This window comes from Felis catus, chromosome B1 (genome assembly GCF_018350175.1).
Source record: "Felis catus isolate Fca126 chromosome B1, F.catus_Fca126_mat1.0, whole genome shotgun sequence".
NCBI classification, from domain to species: Eukaryota; Metazoa; Chordata; class Mammalia; order Carnivora; family Felidae; genus Felis; species Felis catus.
In genome coordinates this window covers 16,387,249-16,407,398 of record NC_058371.1, presented here as the reverse complement: position 1 = coordinate 16,407,398, position 20,150 = coordinate 16,387,249, and the positions used below count along the sequence as shown (strand labels likewise).

Genomic DNA, 20,150 nt, shown 5'->3' with positions numbered 1-20,150 from the left:
CTTAAGATGGAACATCTAGTCTCCATTCTGTCAAAATGCTCACCATTCCCAATACCTGGCCTATTTTTATGTAAGTGTAACCTGCTGGCCCCTGGGGGTGTCCAAGTTTATGATACCGGCTCTGGATGGTCAATCATCGCTTGATATGTGATCTGTGATCTCCTTGTGCAGACCTTTCCATGAGCTAGAGTCAGGGCCAGAGGATTATCTCAAAATAAGCTGGCCGATTTTGTGAGATCAGACTCAGAAGCAGTAGAGGGGAAGAGCAGGAGACAAGGCTAAAAAGGCAGTGACTACCAAATACATTTTCCCCCAATAGAAGGGAGCGCCTTCTATCTTCCCAGCACCTGGACACAAGGCTGGGACAGACTAATGCTCCATAATGTTCTTAGATAAAGGAACGAAGTCCTAAGCGCACCTAATAATACTTGAGTGGCAAGTAGAATCAAGAGCTACCACCCTACCTCATAGATGGAACTCTGCACAAGCCTTTCTTTACTTCGTTGTTCCCTGGTCCCCATTCTATTTGCTTGTATATCTTCTCCCTATTTCCCCACCTTCCACAGCTTCCCAGCCCCTCCCCCAAGATCATAACACTAGATAAAGAGTTAAGATGCTATGTTACTATTGAATAAATACATATGCAACTTTCTAAAGAAGCATAGTGAAATTAATGCACTTGCATTCTTTTGAGGTTGGTTCAACTGGAAATTCACTAATACAAACCCTAGAACTTTAGGCGATGAGTGAAATGACACATCAGAGTAACACAGATCTTGCCATGGCTAAAAACCAGTAACACATTTAATTTTATCAAAATTCAGGGAAAGTCAGAGTGATTCAGGTAGCTAATGGCCTTTTTTTATTTTCATTTTAACTCAAACATGGTGATAGTGACAAGCCACTCATGATTTTGTTATTGTAAGGTGCCTTTCAATATAGCTGAATTTGGGAGAGGAGAGAGGAGAAACAGGGACAAAAGGGTTTGCTTTAAAGACAGGTACCCAGGGCGCCTGGGTGGCTCAGTGGGTTACGCATCTGACTTGGCTCAGGTCATGATCTCATGGTTTGTGAGTTTGAGCCCCACATCGGGCTCTCTGCTGTCAGCACAGAGTCCTCTTCGGATCCTCTGTCCCCCTCTTTCTGCCCCTCCCCTGTTCATTCTCTCCCTGCCCCCCCAAATAAACTCTAAAGACAGGTACCACATATAAATCTTAACTGTAAAAATGCCTCTACTATCTTTCCTTTCTTCCTGTGTCCCCTATTTGTTCTACCTTCTGAATTTCTGGTTCTTACCAAATGATCCTTCATCGAGGTGCAGTTTTAGGTGGCTATATACCAAGCTACAGCCAAATGAACAACTTTTTAATCCGAAGTGGGAGACGCTAAATTGTTAATATGTTAATCTCCCTCGGGCCTGACTGCTAGTTATGGTTCTTTTATTTCATAATTGAAGCATATTAAAAAATCAGTATTTTCATAGGCAAATATGTAAATTTTTAAAGCCAAATTTATACCTAAAAATATACACAAGATATTTTGGAGGTCCAAATGATAAAATAGAATCCTCTGAGTGGTTTTTGGACAGCTCACTTCCAGAAGTTCATCCCAAAAAGTCTGTACACAGGCCAGGGAAATTAGTTCTCTGTCTGATGATATGGAGGCATGAAGTAATTGAGTGTATCATCAAGCTTACACATGCCAAGTCACTAAGTCAAAGTCAAGAAATCACATTAGTATCTACTTTTCTGGGTCACAGGATAGGTCATGGTGACCCATGATACTACCCACAGTGACTGGAGCTCATCAAAACTATTTACTTAGAGCATCAGTTCAAGAGATCTTTTAAAAATGTCCCAAAAATTTATAAAAAGGTCATTCTTGTTTGCTAAGGGTATATTTCCTATGTATTCAATAACCAGGGGCTCCTAAATAGAATGATAAAGAAATCAGGCAATAGGAGATACAATCTTTGCTTAAATAAAATTATGTACACAAGCATGCTATATACAAGAACACTAATAACAAAGATTACTAATTACAACTACAAAATAATGTCTATCTGTAAGTTCTGATTGCTCATAGCTTACCCATCTACTGTCTAGCTCTAGGCCTGGCACAGAGTCTTTTACCAACTACGGTCGATTTCAGGAGCAAAGAGAGTGTTGAGCCTACAAAAATGATAAAAACGCCACTCGGCATTTTGTAGATGATTAACCAATTTACAGACTGGGCTTTAAATAGGGTCTCAACAGCCAGGAAGTAAAGGAGCACATCCATGTATACTCGCCTCATTTAGGTCATGCAGGTGGTCGAACTGGATAACACCAGACAAAAAAAATTTAAAAATCCATTTAGTGACATGAGTTGTTCACACTAAGCAGGCTACAACATTGATGTAGTCAGCAGAATCGATGCCCGATATCCTTCTGGTTTTTGCCCTCTATATGAGGCTAAGGTTAGCATTAGTAGCCCTAGAGAGTAAATGCAAGAGCCATACCTAAGCCCTAAGAGAAAACAGACTTTGAGATAAACACATCATATAAATTGTTCTCTGCCTTGAGTTTATAGCAACATTAACCTGCAAGCATGAAAAAAACTTACAAATACTAATTTTTTTTGGTTTAGTCTTAAATGATTGTGCTTAAAAAAAAAACAATCAGTACATTCCATTTTCTTGTAAAATGCATTTCTCATGCTGCACTTAGAATGCATGTAGAAAATTACTTCTTAGTCATTGGCATGTCAGTTGTGACTAGCCTCCTATCCAGATTCAAAGAGAATATGAAATCTCCCTAGCTGTTTTTAAAACTGCATGAATGGCCTTTCTTGTGTTTTAATAATAAGTCCCCTCAATTGATCTTTAAAAGGAAATGAGAAATATGCATGGAAATATATGTGCACCTCCAAAATGTTACATGAAATAGTTACATATGATGCCCTAGGTGGTATCTAAAGAGTCCAAGACCACCTTATTTGCCCTCTAATCAACTAATTTCAAGGTGACAAGCATTTATTGGCTGTTTCTAGAGCCTGTATTAAATCACTGAACAATTTTTTAAAGTGTACTCTTCACAAAATTAAAGCACGAAAGTAGAAAAAGTTAACATGGTAACAAGAAAACGTTCACAAAGTAGCTTTCAAACATAATCTTTATCACAGAACCTACGGAGAACCTATTCAAGGAACGTGTAACTGCATTTCTGAAACATCTGCTTCCTATTTTGAAATGTTGAGCCTAAATATCTGATTGACCTTCATGCTGCAAAGCCAGTTACCATTTGTGAAGGATCATTTATTAATGTTTTCATTTTAAACATTGCAGCTCATAAAGGTAAAAGGACATCCAGCCAATGTAATTTCCCTGCATCATGTGTTTGTGATGTTGGCAAGTTTAAAACTGTGTGGCCTGTTTTTAAAAAGTAAAGCGAGTTCCATCTTTTCTACTTTATGCACACAACTCTATGTGTAACCCTCGGCTTAACATATTGCCTAGTAGAACAGAGCCAACAAATGCAATATCACCTGTACTTCTTAATTTTCTTGAACTTTTTTCCATCATGAATTTTTAAATGTCTCCCCTTTTTAAAATATACTCTAGCTAGAAATAAACATTTCATTTGAATTTGATTGAATTCACTTCTTACTTTCTGTCTTCAATTCCTTTTAACCTCTCTGTACTTGTTCTCTGTGTTCTCCTGTCTGGATTTTCTGATTCCTGTGTCACCTCTCTGTGTAACGTGGTCATTAACACAGTGGATGCAGTACTCCGTCCGGTATTGACGGTGGCAGTGGACGTAGCACCCCTTCTTCTGTCAGTACTCTTAGTACTATTTGCCCAGGTGACTTGAAAGTTGCTGCTAAGATGGCCCCTAACATTCCTTTGGAAATGGAACTTCCCGGTGTGAAGATTGTACATGCTCAGTTTAATACACCTATGCAGTTGTACTCAGATGACAATATTATGGAAACACTTCAGGGTCAGGTTTCAACAGCTCTAGGGGAAACACCCTTAATGAGGTAATACGAGTCTTTTTGAATGATGGGCATATTAATTAAACACATGGGCAATGTCAACTTTACCGGTGTCTTTTAACGTTGTCTTAATTGGAAGAAGGTTATGTGGAAAGCTTTCAAGAGAAAAATGCTAAGGATGTATTGCAAATATCTAGATATAAAGATAAAAGTGACTTCCAGAATGAACTAAGTAGAGCTTAATGGGACAGATCGCAATAAAATGAAATCATGGAAGGACCAAATGTATGTATCTCTTGGAAAGCTATAATGTTCTTTACAAATGTCTGGTAAACACTTTTCAAAAGAGATTTATAATCTGGTATACTCTATGCTTCTCCTTTGGAGGTCAAAATTTGGGAAAGGGATGGGAAGTTCAGAGGAATTTTAAGAAATGACACCTCTTCTCTCTGTTAATGGTATCTTATGGAGAGGTAATTATTTTTTCATTTGGAATTTTTGCCATGAATAAAGTTTTATAAGCTCAAGCTAATACTGTAAATATTTAATTTCCATTGGTCTCTTATTTTGACGACTTTCTTCTTTATTATGAATATTTGTTCAAAGCACTTTTGCCATCAAGCTTTTCAATTAAAAAGATTTATTATAAGATAAAGTCTTATTACTTCTTTCAGTATTACATAACCGCTTTTTATAAATTAAAGTTTTATAATGTTTAAGAGTACTATGTATCAATTCCCAAAAATATCTCTTGGGATGAATGCAATGAGATAATAATCATGTAATGTATCTCAAAGCTTTTTTGCAAGGACTTTCAGATATATAAGATGATTTTCAAATAGGATATAGGTAGAAAAGTATGTGCAGATAGCAACTACTTTTCTAGATAATGCAATTACATGACATAAAATAATAAAGCATTTAGTGCCTGGCATGTAGTATTATTATTGAGGCATTTTCTTAGATTTGAATTGTATTTGTAGAATATTAAAAATAAAGCTGCTATCATTGTTAGAAGTGAATTATAATGTGGCTATTAAAAAACATAATGTAGTCGATATAACTGAAAGTTTCTACATTATGTACTTTCACATACGAGTTGAATATCTTCAATTTATAAGCAAAACGATACCTTTGCTGTTTTTCGAAGTTAACAAATTAATCTTAAAAACAAAATGAAGCCATACCTTTCAGTTTAATATCAGAAGTGAATCTGAATTTTATTGACCATTTTATGACCAAGAATACTCAAACTGGGGTCACTCCTGCACTTCCTACCACATGTTACGTTGTCTTTTTTATGAGAAAAGTTAATTTTGTTCACATCATAATTATATATCCATCAGACACGAGTGTTATTTTTTTAATTGCTATTCCCTGACAATCACATTTTAGTTGCCCTCCAAAGTATTCTGTCAGATGGAGAAGTGCTGTGATGTAATTTAATGACATCTTCAAGGTGACCCATGTGAATTCATACCATATTTTTTAACTGTAATAGAGACTAACTTGAAAATACAGAGGCTTTGTTCAGGAGTTACTGCAAATATAGTGATCATTGCTTATTCATGCCTTGTAGCTTCTTGCACATCCCATGTGTCATGATGCTCCTGACACTGCTTTCCCTACCACCCTGTGTTTCAGTGAACCCGTAGCCTCTGTGCCCCCCGAGTCAGATGTGTACCGGATGCTCCATGACAATCGGAATGAACCTACTCAGCCTCGCCAGTCGGGCTCCTTCAGAGTGCTCCAGGAATTAGTGAATGATGGCCCTGGTGAGCAGCCGCGAATGTCTTGCTGGGACAGCATTGATGGAGGCCCTTAGAAAAGTCAAGGGATGGGAGGGCAGTAAACATACAGGGAATGAAAGTCTAAAAATGTATTCAATTCAGTGATCTTTCCTCCAAAGGATTTGGGCGGTGCTTGGTTTAGGAAAGGAGCTTCCAGAATGTATCCAAATAGCCACCAACTTGGTGATAAAAGAGCACCACGACAAATTCCCTCCACGGTAATCCAGGGGCTAGTTCAGCTTCAGCATCGTAAAGTCCAACCTTCAATGGATATTGCAAGATTTCTCCTTCTCCCCCCATACTCCACAGTATCATCATCATCATCCAAATTTTAAAATAACACTGCAATGAACCCTTACTGTGTTCCAAACCCTGTGCTAAGTCCTTTGCATACTTTTTCATTTAATCCTCACAATAACCTGTGAGATAGGAACTATTATTTTCTCTAACAAATGAGAAACTGAGGCATAGAGACAGCGGATTTGTACAAAGAGACGCAGCCAGTAAGAAGCAGGACTGAACCTCTAGCCACCCCTGCTGTCCTCGGGGCTCACACTCTTACCGATGTTTTTCCATCAACAAAAGATACACTGTCCTTTAAAAACCTGCACAGTATGCAAAATGCCCCACTAGGATAGCTAATATTTTTTTTAAAGGAAAAAACAAGTGTTGGTGGGCATGTGGAAAAACTGGAGCCCTTGTTCGTTGTTGGTGGGAATGCAAAATGGTGCAGCCATTGTGAAAAACAGTATACGGGTTCCTCAAAAAGTTAAACATAGAATTAGCATATAATCCAACAATTACATTTCTGGGTCCATACCCAAAAACTTGAAAGCAGAGATTCAAACACATACTTATACACCAATGTTCATAGCAGCATTATTCACAATAGCCAGAGAGTGAAAACAACGCATTTGTCTACCAACTGATCAATGGATAAACAAAATATGGTCTATCCACACAGAATATCATGCAGCCTCAAAAAATGAAATTCTGATACATGCTGCAACATGGATGAACCTTGCAAACATGCTCAGTCAAACAGGCCAGACACAGAAGGGTAAATATTGTACCCTTCATAAGAGTACCTCATAAGAGGTACCTGGAATAGGCAAGTCTTAAGACAGAAAGTAGAATAGAGATTACCAGGATCTGGGAAGAAGAGAGAACGGGCCGTTACTGTTTAATGGATACAGGGTTTTTGTTTGGATGATGAAAGAGTCCTGGAAATAATCATTGGTGACGGTTGCACAACCCTGTGAATAGACTTACTGCTCCCGAATTACCCATCTTAAAATGGTTAAGATGGTCAATATTATGTTATGTATATTTTACCCCAATAAGAAGCAGGAAAAAATGCAAAAGGTATTCTGCCTTTTTGAGCATTTTATAACAGCTCCCTATGACGACGACAAATGTTGACTAATTCTGTTTTGTAAGGCCATGCTTCAGAACAAGTTATGCTTGAACCGGTCCTACTCCTTTTGAAATGATAGCACCCGTGCAACTTAAGAATTCCTTAAGTTAAAGTGCACACCTTAAAATAGAAGCAAAGTAGGAACTAGCCAGTAGCCAGCTGTTCCCTTGCCATAAATGGAAACACTTTGTTTTTCAGATGACCGTCCGGCTGGAACTCGGAGTGTGAGAGCTCCAGTTACAAAAGTCCATGGTGGCCCTGGCAGCACACAGAAGATGCCACTCTGTGACAAATGTGGGAGTGGCATTGTGTAAGTTTCATTTTTAACCCAGGAATTCACTATGAATCTTGGTATCTCTTCTCTATTTCCAGTCAGTGACTTGAAATATATCCACAACATTCAGCACATTTGACCAGAATCCCTTCGACACACCCTAAAACTGGCATGTAACGTGAATCGGCATTCTGGACTTATAATTTCATATGTTTTCCCATAAAAATTGTCTTAGAAGTATATTTTAAAAAGTCACGTCCAAGAATCATAATTTCCCTTCAAAAAGCCTTCCCTTTGTTAATATACAGTCTTTAAATATTTTCTTTTCTGTATAAACGCAGGGAACCGAATACTAAGGTCATCAGGTTGTTCACTGAAACACATTATCTTTTCTGGGTTTCTTAAGTTACACAGATACTGAAATATAATTTTTAAAAATTCAGTCAGCTTCCATTTCAAGGGCCCTTATGTTTGAATAGCCACTTGCTAGTTCAAATCTTCCAGTGAAGCAGCTCATTTCAATGTCTCCACTGCAAATGCCCCACGAGGCCACTTCTCCCACCCCTTTGTTCTGTTCCTCTACCCTTAGCTCACACTGAGGCCCCATCAGTCCAGCTTTCCAGGATTCATCCCAGGAGGGCAGGGGGAGCCAAGCCTGCTTAGAGCAAGTGGGGAATGTGACACAGAAAGAAAGGAGGGGGACACGGAGCTCTGGAGCAGAGAGGATCTCCTAAGACACGAGCGTTTATAATGGTACCAAAAGCAGTTACCTCACCCAAGCTGAGGTCAGCTGTTTTGACAGGAGAGGTCAGTCCGCCCACCCACGGCAATCCCATCTCTGCTCTGGGGTCTGTTTTCTCTGGGCTCCATAGAATCAAGGCTGCACCACCAACACAGAAAGCAGTCAGAGGGACTTGCAGCCCTGTAGGCAACCTTGGTCACAATCAGAATCCTGTGCAGGGGTGTTAGTCTCATTCGTATCGTGTTTTCCTCTTTCAAAGAAACAATCGGCAAAGATCATGAGGTAAGATCCCATAACTTTTGTAGAAACGACTTGTTTGAAAACTCTGAAAACGAGGCACCCGAGAAACACGCGATGCGTTCCTGTGGTCCTCGGGGATCTGGCTGACAATGACGTCAGTTTCACAGCCGTGCTGGTTTTACAGCTGGAGGCTGTTTCCTGAATGTGAAGCAGATAACACCTGCCAGAAGGCAGTGTTATCTCCCTTTGTAGCATGTTTTCCGCTTTGTGGGTTTTGTCTGTTTGTTTGACTTGATCTCCCTTTTCTCTACAGCGGTGCCGTTGTGAAGGCGCGGGATAAGTACCGGCATCCGGAGTGCTTCGTGTGTGCCGACTGCAACCTCAACCTCAAACAGAAGGGCTACTTCTTCGTGGAGGGCGAGCTGTACTGCGAAACGCATGCAAGAGCTCGCATGCGGCCCCCAGAGGGCTACGACACAGTTACTCTTTATCCCAAAGCTTAATTGAGTCTTACGCAGACCAGAGCACGCAAGCCCTCACGCGCACTTAAGGCAGGAAGACATCAATGGCTTTGGGCAGAAGTATAGCCAACTGTCGACTCCAAATCTAAAACCAAGGCTTTTAGACGTTTATCTTATTGTTACTGAAGAAAAGGAGTGGGAGACAAATGCCTGCTATAAACGTATGTGTAAACATACAGTAGCTACGTTTTGCAGCTCTTTTTCTCTCTCGGGCTAGCAGTAACTGACATTTAAAGCAATAATTTTTTTGTATGTCCTACTCCACAATTTACATATGTATTATGACATCAAGATATTTGGGGAAGTCTAATTATTTTTCCTTAACAAGCTGTTTTTGCAACTGTAGTAAATACCAAATGACAATCTTGTATTCTAACACAACTTGCAGTTGTCTGTTACTGTTTTAAATTATAGTGCATGTCAGAAAGAAATTCCCTAGATTTCTCTAGTTTCATATTCAATTATACCACCAGATGCAACATACATAATAAATACATAAAATATTTTTAAAATACCTAATGAAGTGGCACGCAGTGAATTCAGATAAAATCAACATTCCAACAAGAAGTCCAATCATATCTTGACACATACACTAACAACTCAGGTATTTTAAGAGAAATGTGGTTTGTTTAGTTTTTATAAGCCCTTCACTCTTTCTTATGAGCCCACAATTTCTGCTGATAGGAGGAACATTTAAATTTGCTAATTAAAGATAATTCATTCCCTTTCCATTAAAACAGTTGCTTATGCTTTGAAATGGTCTCTTTCATTTTAAATGCTTCTCTCAGATTCAAGGCTCAGACCTCCCTCAAGGCTGTCTCTTCATGCCCTAAATTTCACCATTGCTGCTTCCTCCTTCCCAAGATGGCATCTCCCAGATGAGACAGTTTCAGGACCCTCGAGAGGAAGGGAGAGGCTGCTGGCCTCCTGGGGCCCTATTGTACCCACTGCTAAAATCCATGGTTTCACTTGTGGTTTGTGTTCTCCACATGGTTGGCAGCAGGCAACAAACCTACCCCCAGCATCATCTCCAGAAATCTCAGCTCAGCCTTCTCTGGAGTCATGGATCCATCTCAGACCTGAATTCCATCTGGCCCCTGTTTTGTCAACTTGCCTCCCACTATGGTGGCCACTTGGCAATGTCCTTAACTTACATGTCTTACCTACTTCCTATGCTCCTCATTGGGGATACATGGGAAGCTTCTGAAACTGTCCCCTCTGCATACAAACCAAGGCAAACTGGTAGGGTGTGGAGGTGGGGAGGTAGGGACTGTCTTACGCCCTCTGTCTCACTGCTTGGTCACAAAGTCATCTCTACCCTATTACAGCCACTGCCAATGAGCCTGGGGCAGGTAATCTCCTATTGTCCCAATGGAAAACAGGGCACATGTTGTATTGCTCTGGGATTCCCCCAAACTTAACCAATTATTTCTGACCCTGACCTGTCTGAGGTTTCGATCTAGTCAGAGAAGCCAGAACACCAGCCTGGCCCCTTAGGCATTTGAGATTGCAACTGGAGTCCCTGTACCAAAACAAATTCATTACCAGAGGCATTCAGATAAAATAAATAAAAAACATAGAGATCAAGGAAATGAATGTACCCAAAGTAGATGACTTTTTTTTAGATGTTGTTTTAAAATATTTTGGTCTGGGGAGGATATTAACTTAGAAGATTGGAAGCTATAGAACAAATAAATGGTAACTGACTTCGAAAACTCAAGAAAGTTGATATCCAAAGCAGCAGTGGAGAAAACTGAAAACCAACCCAACACACCCTCCAGAATCTTGCCAACGTGTGGAAATGATCAGCGCTGGCATTTCTGGACTAAGGGATAAAGGTGGCATGACTATCAGGTGGAGCAAATAGAAGCTGTTTGAGAAATATTTAATCCCCACAGCTGTCCCCTCTCTTATAGCTCATGGCCCTTTCCAGTGGAAGTCCTCTAGGTATTATCTGTAGTAGGTAAAACAACATCTCAGTTGGAATCAGGAAGCACAGCTGAGGATATGTGTACTATACTAAAAAGAGGTTAAATTAAGAATGAAAGATTTCATGATAAAAGTGTACATTAGGGGCGCCTGGGTGACGCAGTCGGTTAAGCGTCCGACTTCAGCCAGGTCACGATCTCGCGGTCCGTGAGTTCGAGCCCCGCGTAGGGCTCTGGGCTGATGGCTCAGAGCCTGGAGCCTGTTTCCGATTCTGTGTCTCCCTCTCTCTCTGCCCCTCCCCCGTTCGTGCCCTGTCTCTCTGTGTCCCAAAAATAAATAAACGTTGAAAAAAATTTATAAAAAAAAAAAAAGTGTACATTAGACATTATATTGTACATTAATGGCCATTGTATATCACTATCAGTATATAGAATAATCAGTATATCAGTATATAGAATATCAGTATATATCAGTATATAGAATAATAATGAATAACTTCACATGTTTAATAACAAGAAAAAAGTATATGGTTTTTTTAATAGTATAGTTCTAATCCAAAATTCAAGAGAGATAAAGCTTAAATCTGGTAATTCAGACTATGTGACCAAGGCTCGTGAAGTATGCCCTGAAGTTGCATGTTCATTATATTTAATAAAAATTATTCTTTCGACAATGAAATCTAGAAATTTCAACATGGAAAGAATTAATAAATATAAATGAATGAAATAATTTATATATAGCTTTGCACTCACAGTGTAGAGCCTGCTTGGGATTCTCTGTCTCCCTCTTTCTCTACTCTTCCCCTGCTCAAGTTCTCTCTCTCTCTCTCTCTCTCTCCCTCAAAAATAAACATTAAAAAAATAAAATAAAAATGGCCTGAAGACACGAACAGACATTTCTCCAAAGAAGATACCCAGATAGCCAACAGACACATGAAAAGATGCTCGGCATCACTTATCATCGGGGAAATGAAAATCAAAATACAATGAGGTATCACTTCACGCCTGTAGGAATAGCTAAAATCAACAACACAAGAAACAAAAGGTGTCTTCAAGGATGCGGAGAAAAAGGAACTCTTGTGCACTGTTGGTGAGAATGCAAAATGGTGCAGCCACTCTGGAAAACAGTATAGAGGGTTCTCAAAAAGTTAAAAATAGAACTTCCTTATGATCCAGCAATTGCACTACTGGGTATTTACCCAAAGAATACAAAAACACTAATTCAAAGGGACACATACACCTCTGTGCTTAAAGCAGCATTATTTACACTAGCCAAGATATGGAAGCAGTCCAAGTGTCCATCGATTGATGAATGGATAAAGAAGATGTGGTATGTATATACAACGGAGTACTATTCAGCCATAAAAAAAGAATGAAATCTTGCCATTTGCAATGACATGAATGGAACTAGAGAGTGTAATGCTAAGCAAAATAAATCCGAGAAAGACAAATACCATCTGATTTCACGCATATGGGGAACTTAAGAAATAAAACAAACAAGCAAAGGGGAAAAAATGAAAGAGAGAAAGAGAGAGTAAGAAACAGATCTCCTAATTATTGAGAATAATCTGTGGGAAGATGGTGGAGGATGGGTAAAATAGGTGATGGGGATTAAGGAGTGCACTCGTGGGGATGAGCACCAGGTGTTGTAGAGAAGTGCTGAGTCACTATATTGTACACCTGAAATTAATATGACACTGTATGTTAGCTCACTGGAATTAAAAGTTACATAAAAAAATGAATGCAATATGAACATTGTTTTTAAATATATAAAGTACAAAATAAACATAGCAGTGTTCAAATGGAAAGGAATTAAAATTAAAAAAAATGAGAGGGGCGCCTGGGTGGCTCAGTCAGTTAAGCGTCCGACTTCGACTCAGGTCATGATCTCGCAGTCCGTGAGTTCGAGCCCCGCGTCGGGCTCTGGGCTGACAGCTCAGAGCCTGGAGCCTGTTTCAGATTCTGTGTGTCTCTCTCTCTCTGACCCTCCCCCGTTCATGCTCTGTCTCTCCCTGTCTCAAAAATAAATAACCATTAAAAAAATTTTTTAAAAAAATGAGAAAGCAGTATGCACGCCCCCATATCAGCATTTTGTCTCTCAATAAGTTCACACCAGATTCTACATAGGAATTCATGCCATGAACAAAGACTGCCAACCGATTTTGATTTCGCTCAAAGAATAATATATCTCCTTAGTAAACAGACTAGTCACTGTGTTTATATTCGCAAGCTTATTAAAGCTAACATTGATCAATGAAATTATGCATTAGGATTAAGAATTGGGTATTTATGAACTTTGGACTCATGATTAACTAAATTATAGGGTTTTTCTTTTTTTCAGAGTAAACCTAGGGCGGAGTTGCTATGCTCTCTACCAATAGGATGAAACATTGAATAAAAAGCAGTCCTAGTTATCACATATGTTTGTACCTGTGTGAGCGGAGTAAAACGTAATGGTTAATGCGACACACAGGCAGTTTACTCATCTCCGTGGAAGATAATCTCCCATTTGTCCAACATGAGAACACTCCAAGATAAACAGAATGGATCTCTGGGTTTCTTCCATTAACAACTTCAGTTTAAGTCTGTCAGGTCGACCTCTGAACAGATTGGATTTCTGCCCTACAAAACTGCTACTTATAACCAGTACTCTTTATTATCATGTCATCATAACCTGATGTTCTTTTATTATTTATGCTGTGCCAAAAAAGGCAATTCAAGAAAGAACGAGATATTCAGATAATTCAAGTAAATAAACCATTCAGCTCCTCTATGACCACTTCGATAGTCCTCTCAAGTCTGTTCATTTTTGAGAGCACCCGATAAATATTGATTTGAAAACCTACCAAGTAAGAGATGTTGAATACAGGCATAACAATACAGATTTTTGAATATTTTTCTCTACAGTTACAAATTAACATTTTTAAGCTAATTAGAATGCTTCATGTGATTAATTTTAAATTTTTTTTTTCAACGTTTTATTTTATTTTTGGGACAGAGAGAGACAGAGCATGAACGGGGGAGGGGCAGAGAGAGAGGGAGACACAGAATCGGAAACAGGCTCCAGGCTCTGAGCCATCAGCCCAGAGCCTGACGCGGGGCTCGAACTCCCGGACCGCGAGATCGTGACCTGGCTGAAGTCGGACGCTCAACCGACTGCGCCACCCAGGCGCCCCTTCATGTGATTAATTTTAAAACAAAGCCCGTATAAGAAGTGGTTGCTAATAATTATTTCCTTCCAAATTTTTTAGTAGTATTATCAATCATTCATTTCAGAAGAACACAAAATCAGGTATCAACATTGCCTTTTTAGTTACCTGAAAACTTTGTCTAAATATACAAAGAATGTCCAACAACATGTTTTCCTTTCTCTAGGAATAAGGCATTTCAGCATGTCTTAATTTATGCAAACCCAAAGCACAATTCCATTGTCCATTATTCAAAGAATAATACAGTATCTGCTCTTAAAACCTAATTGCCACCCCTGTCATAAGTATTAACCAAAAATGGGCTTTAAACTAAGATTATATTAAATGCCAAATATTTGGGGATGACAATTATTCCATTCCTTTATTTGTTCAATTGTTCACCTGATGGAATATGTGCAAGTTATTATTTCTGCACCAAAAAAGCAAAACTACGTTGTGAGTTTGAGAACTACCTCTCAGGAGGCCAAGTTCCAATTATATATCCTTTTCTGGAGTATAGGTGTTGAAAAACACAGGTATGTGTATTAGCCATCATATGTATATGTGCCCAGACACGCACATATCTCTGTTTCACAAAAGCACGGAGGTTATGCAACCAATGTCATATGTAAGAACTGCTTTAGGCACTGTTATGCCCACAGGTGCACTGGTTGCTCAGCCTGTCCTTTCACGCATCTGGGCTCCAGTTGCTGCTGTCTGACTTCCCAAAGCTCCCAACCATGACCCTTTCAGAACACTGCTTCATGTCACAGAGCTTTTCACGCCTCCTCATGAATACATTTGTATTTCATCCCAGTCTTTCTGATCGATGCTGGCTCTGCCATCGGATAGACTCATCTGTGCTAACAAGTACTAAAAGTCTTCTACTGCCCCCATTTATGTCAAATATTTGTGTTTTGTGGATTTTGAAATGCCTTCAATGGTACAAATTCTAGATAGAGAAAAATAAGTTGGAAGAGAACTAGAGGAATAGGTAATGGGCAGGATTCGGACCAAGAAAAAGACATGTGCAGGTTTCACATTTGGAGGGATGACATAGAGCTTTCCTCCCTCTGACAGAGCCCAAAGCAATGGGCATTGCACTTTCTCTGGACCAAAGCACTGAGCTCAGATAAGTGCTCTGTTTGTGAAACTTGCAGAGGCTGAGTGGGTGTTTACCAGTTTGAGTAAATTTAAAGGTAGTGGTCCCTATAGTCTCCGTTAGACTGAGAAGTCTAATTCAGCTCACACAACTCTGTGAATTTACTAAGAGCCACTGAATTATACTTTATTTTTTTAATAATATGTTCTATTGTTTTTTTAAAAAAATTTTAGTTAGTTAATATGCAGTACAATATTGGTTTCAGGAGTAGAGTTGAGTGATTCATCATGTACATTCATCACCCAGTGCTCATTATTACAAGTACCCTCCTTAATACCCATCACCCATCTAGCCCATCTCCCACCCACCTCCCTCCATCAACCCTCAATCTGTTCTCTCACTCAGAATCTCTTGTGGTTTGTTTCCCTCTCTCCTCTTTTCCCCCACACTTCCTATATGTTTGTCTGTTTCATTTCTTAAATTCCACATGAGTGAAAGCATAGGGTATTCATCTTTCTCTGATTGACATTTCACTTAGCATAATACATTCTACCTCCAGCCAGATCACTGCAAATGGCAAGATTTCATTATTTTTGATGGCTGAGTAATATTCCTCTGTGTGTGTGTGTGTGTGTGTGTGTGTGTGTGTATACACACCACATCTTCTCTATATGTTCATCACTCAATGGACCTTTGGGCTCTCCATAGTTTGGCTATTGTTGATAATTCTGTATAAACATTGGGGTGCATGTACCCCTCTGAATCTGTATTTTTGTAAACTTTGGATGAATACCTAATAATGCAATTGCTGGGTCACAGGCTAGTTCTATTTGTAGTTTTTTGAGGAACCTTCATACTATTCTGCAGAATGGCTGCACCAGTTTGCATTCCCACCAGCAGTGCAAGAGGGTTCCCTTTTCTCTACATCCTTGCCAACATCTGTTGTTTCTTGTGTTGTTAATTTTAGTCATTCTGACAGGCATGAGGTGGGATCTCTCATCACAGTTTTGATTTGTATTTCCCTGATGATGAGTTATGTTGAGCATCTTTTCATGTGTCTGTTAACCATCGGGATGTCTTCTTTGGAAAATGTCTATTCATGTCTTCTGTCCATTTCTTAACTGCGTTGTTTTTTGGGTGTTGAGTTTGATAAATTCTTTATAGATTTTGGATACTAACCCTTTACCTGATATATCATTTACAAATATCTTCTCCCATTCTGTAGGCTGCCTTTTAGTTTTGTTGATTGTTTCCTTTGCAGTGCAGAAGCTTTTTATCTTGATGAGGTCCCAATAGTTCATATTTGCTTTTGTTTCCTTGCCTTCAGCAATGTGCCTAGTAAGAAGTTGCTCCGGCCAAGGTCAAAGAGGTTGCTGCCAGTGTTCTCCTCTAGGATTTGATGGTTTCCTGTCTCACATTTAGGCATTTCATCCATTTTGAATTTATTTGTGTGTATGGTGTAAGAAAGTGGTCCAGTTTCATTCTTCCACATGTCGCCATCCCAGTTTTCCCAACACCTTTTGTTGAAGACACTTTTTTCCATTGGATATTTTTTCCTGCTTTGTCAAAGATTAGTTGACCATATAATTGTTGGTCCATTTAAGGGTTTTCTATTCTGTTCCACTGATCTATGTGTCTATTTTTCTGCCAGTACTGTACTATCTTGATGACTATAGTTTTGTAATATAGCTTGAAATCTGGAATTGTGATGCATCCAGTTTTGTTTTCCTTTTTCAGGATTGCTTTGGCTATTGAGGGTCTTTTGTGGCTCCATACACATTTCAGGATTGTTTGTTCCACTTCTGTGAAAAATGCTGGTGCGATTTTGATAGGGATTCCATTAAATGTGTAGATTATTTTGGGTAATGTAGACATTTTAACAATGTTTGTTCTTCCAATCCATAAGCATGGAATGCTTTTCCATTTCTTTGTGCACTCTTCAATGTCTTTCATCAGTGTTTATAGTTTTCAGAGTACAGACCTTTTACCTCTTTAGTTAGGTTTATTCCTAGGTGTCTTATTGTTTTTGGTGCAATTGTAAATGGGATAAATTTCTTGATGTCTTTTTCTGCTACTTCATTACTGGTGTATAGAAATGCAACAGATTTCTGTACATTGATTTTATATCCTGAGACTCTGCTGAATTCATGCATTAGTTCTAGCAGTTTTTTTGGTGGAGTCTTTCAGGTTTTCTACATAGAGTAACATGTCAACTGCAAAGAGTGAAAGTTTGACTTCTTCCTTACCAATCTTTATGCCTTTTATTTCTTTTTGTTGTCTGATTGCTGAGGCTAAGGCTTCCAGTACTATGTTAAATAGTAATGATAAGAGTGGACCTCCTTGTCTTGTTCCTGACTTTAGGGGAGAGGGTCTCAGTTTTTCCCCACTGAGGATATTAGCTATGAGTCTTTCATATATGGCCTTTATTATGTTGAGCTACGTTACCTTTGTTGAGGGTTTTTATCAAGAATGGATGTTGTATTTTGTCAAATGCTTTTTCTGCATCTATTGACAGGATCATATGGTTCTTATTCTTTTGTTTTTATTAACATGGTAGATCACATTGATTTGTTAAAACTTAATCAGCCCTGCAGCCCAGGAATAAATCCCACCTGATTGTGATGAATAATTCTTTTAATGTACTGTTGAATTCAATTTGCTAGTATCTTGTTGAGAATGTTTGCATCCAGGTTCATCAAGGAGGTTGGCCTGTAATTCTCCTGTTTAGTGGGGTCTTTGTTTGGTTTGGGAATCAAAGTTATGCTGGCTTCATAGAATGAGTCTAGAAGCTTTCTTTCCATTTCTACTTTTTGGAACAATTTGAGAAGAATAGGTATTAACTCTTCTTTAAATGTCTGGTAGAATTCCCCTGGGAAGCCATCTGGCACAGTACTCTTGTTTGTTGGGAGATTTTTTATTACTGATTCAATTTCTTTGCTGGTTATAGGTCTGTTCAAATTTTCTATTTCTTTCTGTTTCGATTTTGGTAGTTCTTGAGTTTTTGAGAATTTGTCAGTTCCTTCCAGATTGCCCAGTTTGTTGGCATTTTGAATTATACTTTAAAGGAGTGAATTATTGATATGTAAATTATATCTCAAAAAAGCTATTATTTTTAAAATAACACTTAATATAAACATGTATTTGTCACTAATCTGTTAAACAGACAGATTCATAAGATGAGAAGTGGTTAGGACCAAAAGAAACAACATTAGTAGAAATGTTCCTTCTTATTTAGATGATTCACAAATTCACATTTTCTGGAAAATGCTTGATCAATGCTAAAATAATAGCAATAGCTAACACTTAACATGGCTCTTGCTATGTATCAAGAACTGTTCTAAGTGCTTGACATGTATGAACTCATTCAATCTTCACAGCAGTGCTGTGAGGCAGGCATTACTTTTCTTCCCATTTTACTGACAAGGAAACTGAAATACAAAGAAGTTAGCTAAGGTCTCTCCTGTAGTAAATGACAGAAACAGAATTTGAACCTGGGTAGTTTGGTTTTAGAATCCATGCTCTTGAGTCCCGTCTCTCCTGCTTCACATTATTTCTGCACAAGAGATTTAATAGCTTTTAGTTTAGAGTAATTATAAAGCTTCCATGGGACAACAAAGCCCTCAGTGAGCTTTATAAAAATTGTCTCCTAGATTCCATTTCAATACAACTTACTCCAAGTTGTTGGTTACAAAACGGTGGTTACAGAAATGAGCTCTGGACATTGGCAAACCTGAACCAAAACTAGCTCCACTAACTTCTGGCTGTAAGCTATGGAGAAATCATGAAATCTCCCCAGACCTCAGTTTCATCAGCCATAAAATTAGGATGATAATCTCTACTTTTTTTTTTTTCAACGTTTATTTATTTTTGGGACAGAGAGAGACAGAGTATGAACGGGGGAGGGGCAGAGAGAGAGGGAGACACAGAATCGGAAACAGGCTCCAGGCTCTGAGCCATCAGCCCAGAGCCGGACGCGGGGCTCGAACTCACGGACCGCGAGATCGTGACCTGGCTGAAGTCGGACGCTTAACCGACTGCGCCACCCAGGCGCCCCTGATAATCTCTACTTTACGAGGTTGTTGTAAGGACTAAATTAAGATAATTCATATAAAAATATCTGACATGTTTCCTACTAAGTAATGTGTAAACTCCTAAAAACTACTATTATGTATACTTTTCACCATTCAATACCAGATTCAAAATGGTGTTTCTACGCCTTCTAATTGTTCTTGGTGTCCAAAATCGAGGGCCAATCAAATGAGCACAAAGGTATCAAGCTAGAAGATTCCCAGAACTAGATGCCTATTCCTGGCAATCCCAGGAGAGTTGACATTTCGCACTGAGAACAGATCAGATTCATGAAGTTCGCTGGAAGTTTTCTTCATTGAGGAGGATAATTTTAAAAGTCTGATTTCATGCAACCTGACTCCCCCAAAGACTCACTGGCAATATTCTGTTATCCCCAATGGTAAGTTCAAAGAAGTTCTTATATACTTTAAGGATTTAGAGGACTAACAGAATTTCAGTGAATCCAAGTAAAAATTCCAGTTGCTCAAAAAAAGGCAAAGAATGGCAACAACAACAAAACCTATAGGTTATAATCTTGTAGCTATAAAGAGGACTAAGGTCCCTTTATTGACTACATGTATTTTATTTGAGTGTATAGACTCTTAATTGAATGCTTATAAAATTTTTGACATAATATTGGTCACATTTATACATTATTTCTAATCCTTATGACTTTGCCAAATAGATGTTTTACAGATGAGGAAAACTATCAGAGAGCTTAACTTTTGTACAAGGCCAAACAATTAAATAAAAAAAAAACATTTAAACTCACTAATATTCCCTAGCAATAAGTAATATGTTTTGAAAATCTTTAAACCTATAAATTCTAAATACCATTATAATTCTTCCTCTCTATAGTTTTATTTACATCAGTCTTAACTTGCAGTCCATGTTTATTCTCTTTA

General features: G+C 38.7%; 2 protein-coding genes across 5 annotated transcripts in view; one reads left to right on the top strand and one right to left on the bottom strand.

Annotated features, from left to right (window-relative positions):
- Positions 1 to 9,716, top strand: part of PDLIM3 (PDZ and LIM domain 3) — a 30,431-nt gene extending 20,715 nt beyond the window's left edge. For 2 of the 3 annotated variants that reach the window (XM_003984594.6, XM_003984593.6), the window contains exons 5-7: positions 5,620 to 5,750; positions 7,381 to 7,492; positions 8,752 to 9,716. In XM_003984594.6, coding sequence (XP_003984643.1) covers positions 5,620 to 5,750; positions 7,381 to 7,492; positions 8,752 to 8,941 — 433 coding nt within the window. In that variant the 3' untranslated portion in view covers positions 8,942 to 9,716. Of the gene's footprint in view, positions 1 to 3,756; positions 4,021 to 5,619; positions 5,751 to 7,380; positions 7,493 to 8,751 lie in introns of all 3 variants that reach the window. The other variant, XM_003984592.6, reaches the window with a different exon arrangement.
- Positions 1 to 20,150, bottom strand: part of CB1H4orf47 (chromosome B1 C4orf47 homolog) — a 96,602-nt gene that overhangs the window by 9,479 nt on the left and 66,973 nt on the right. The window lies entirely within an intron of this gene.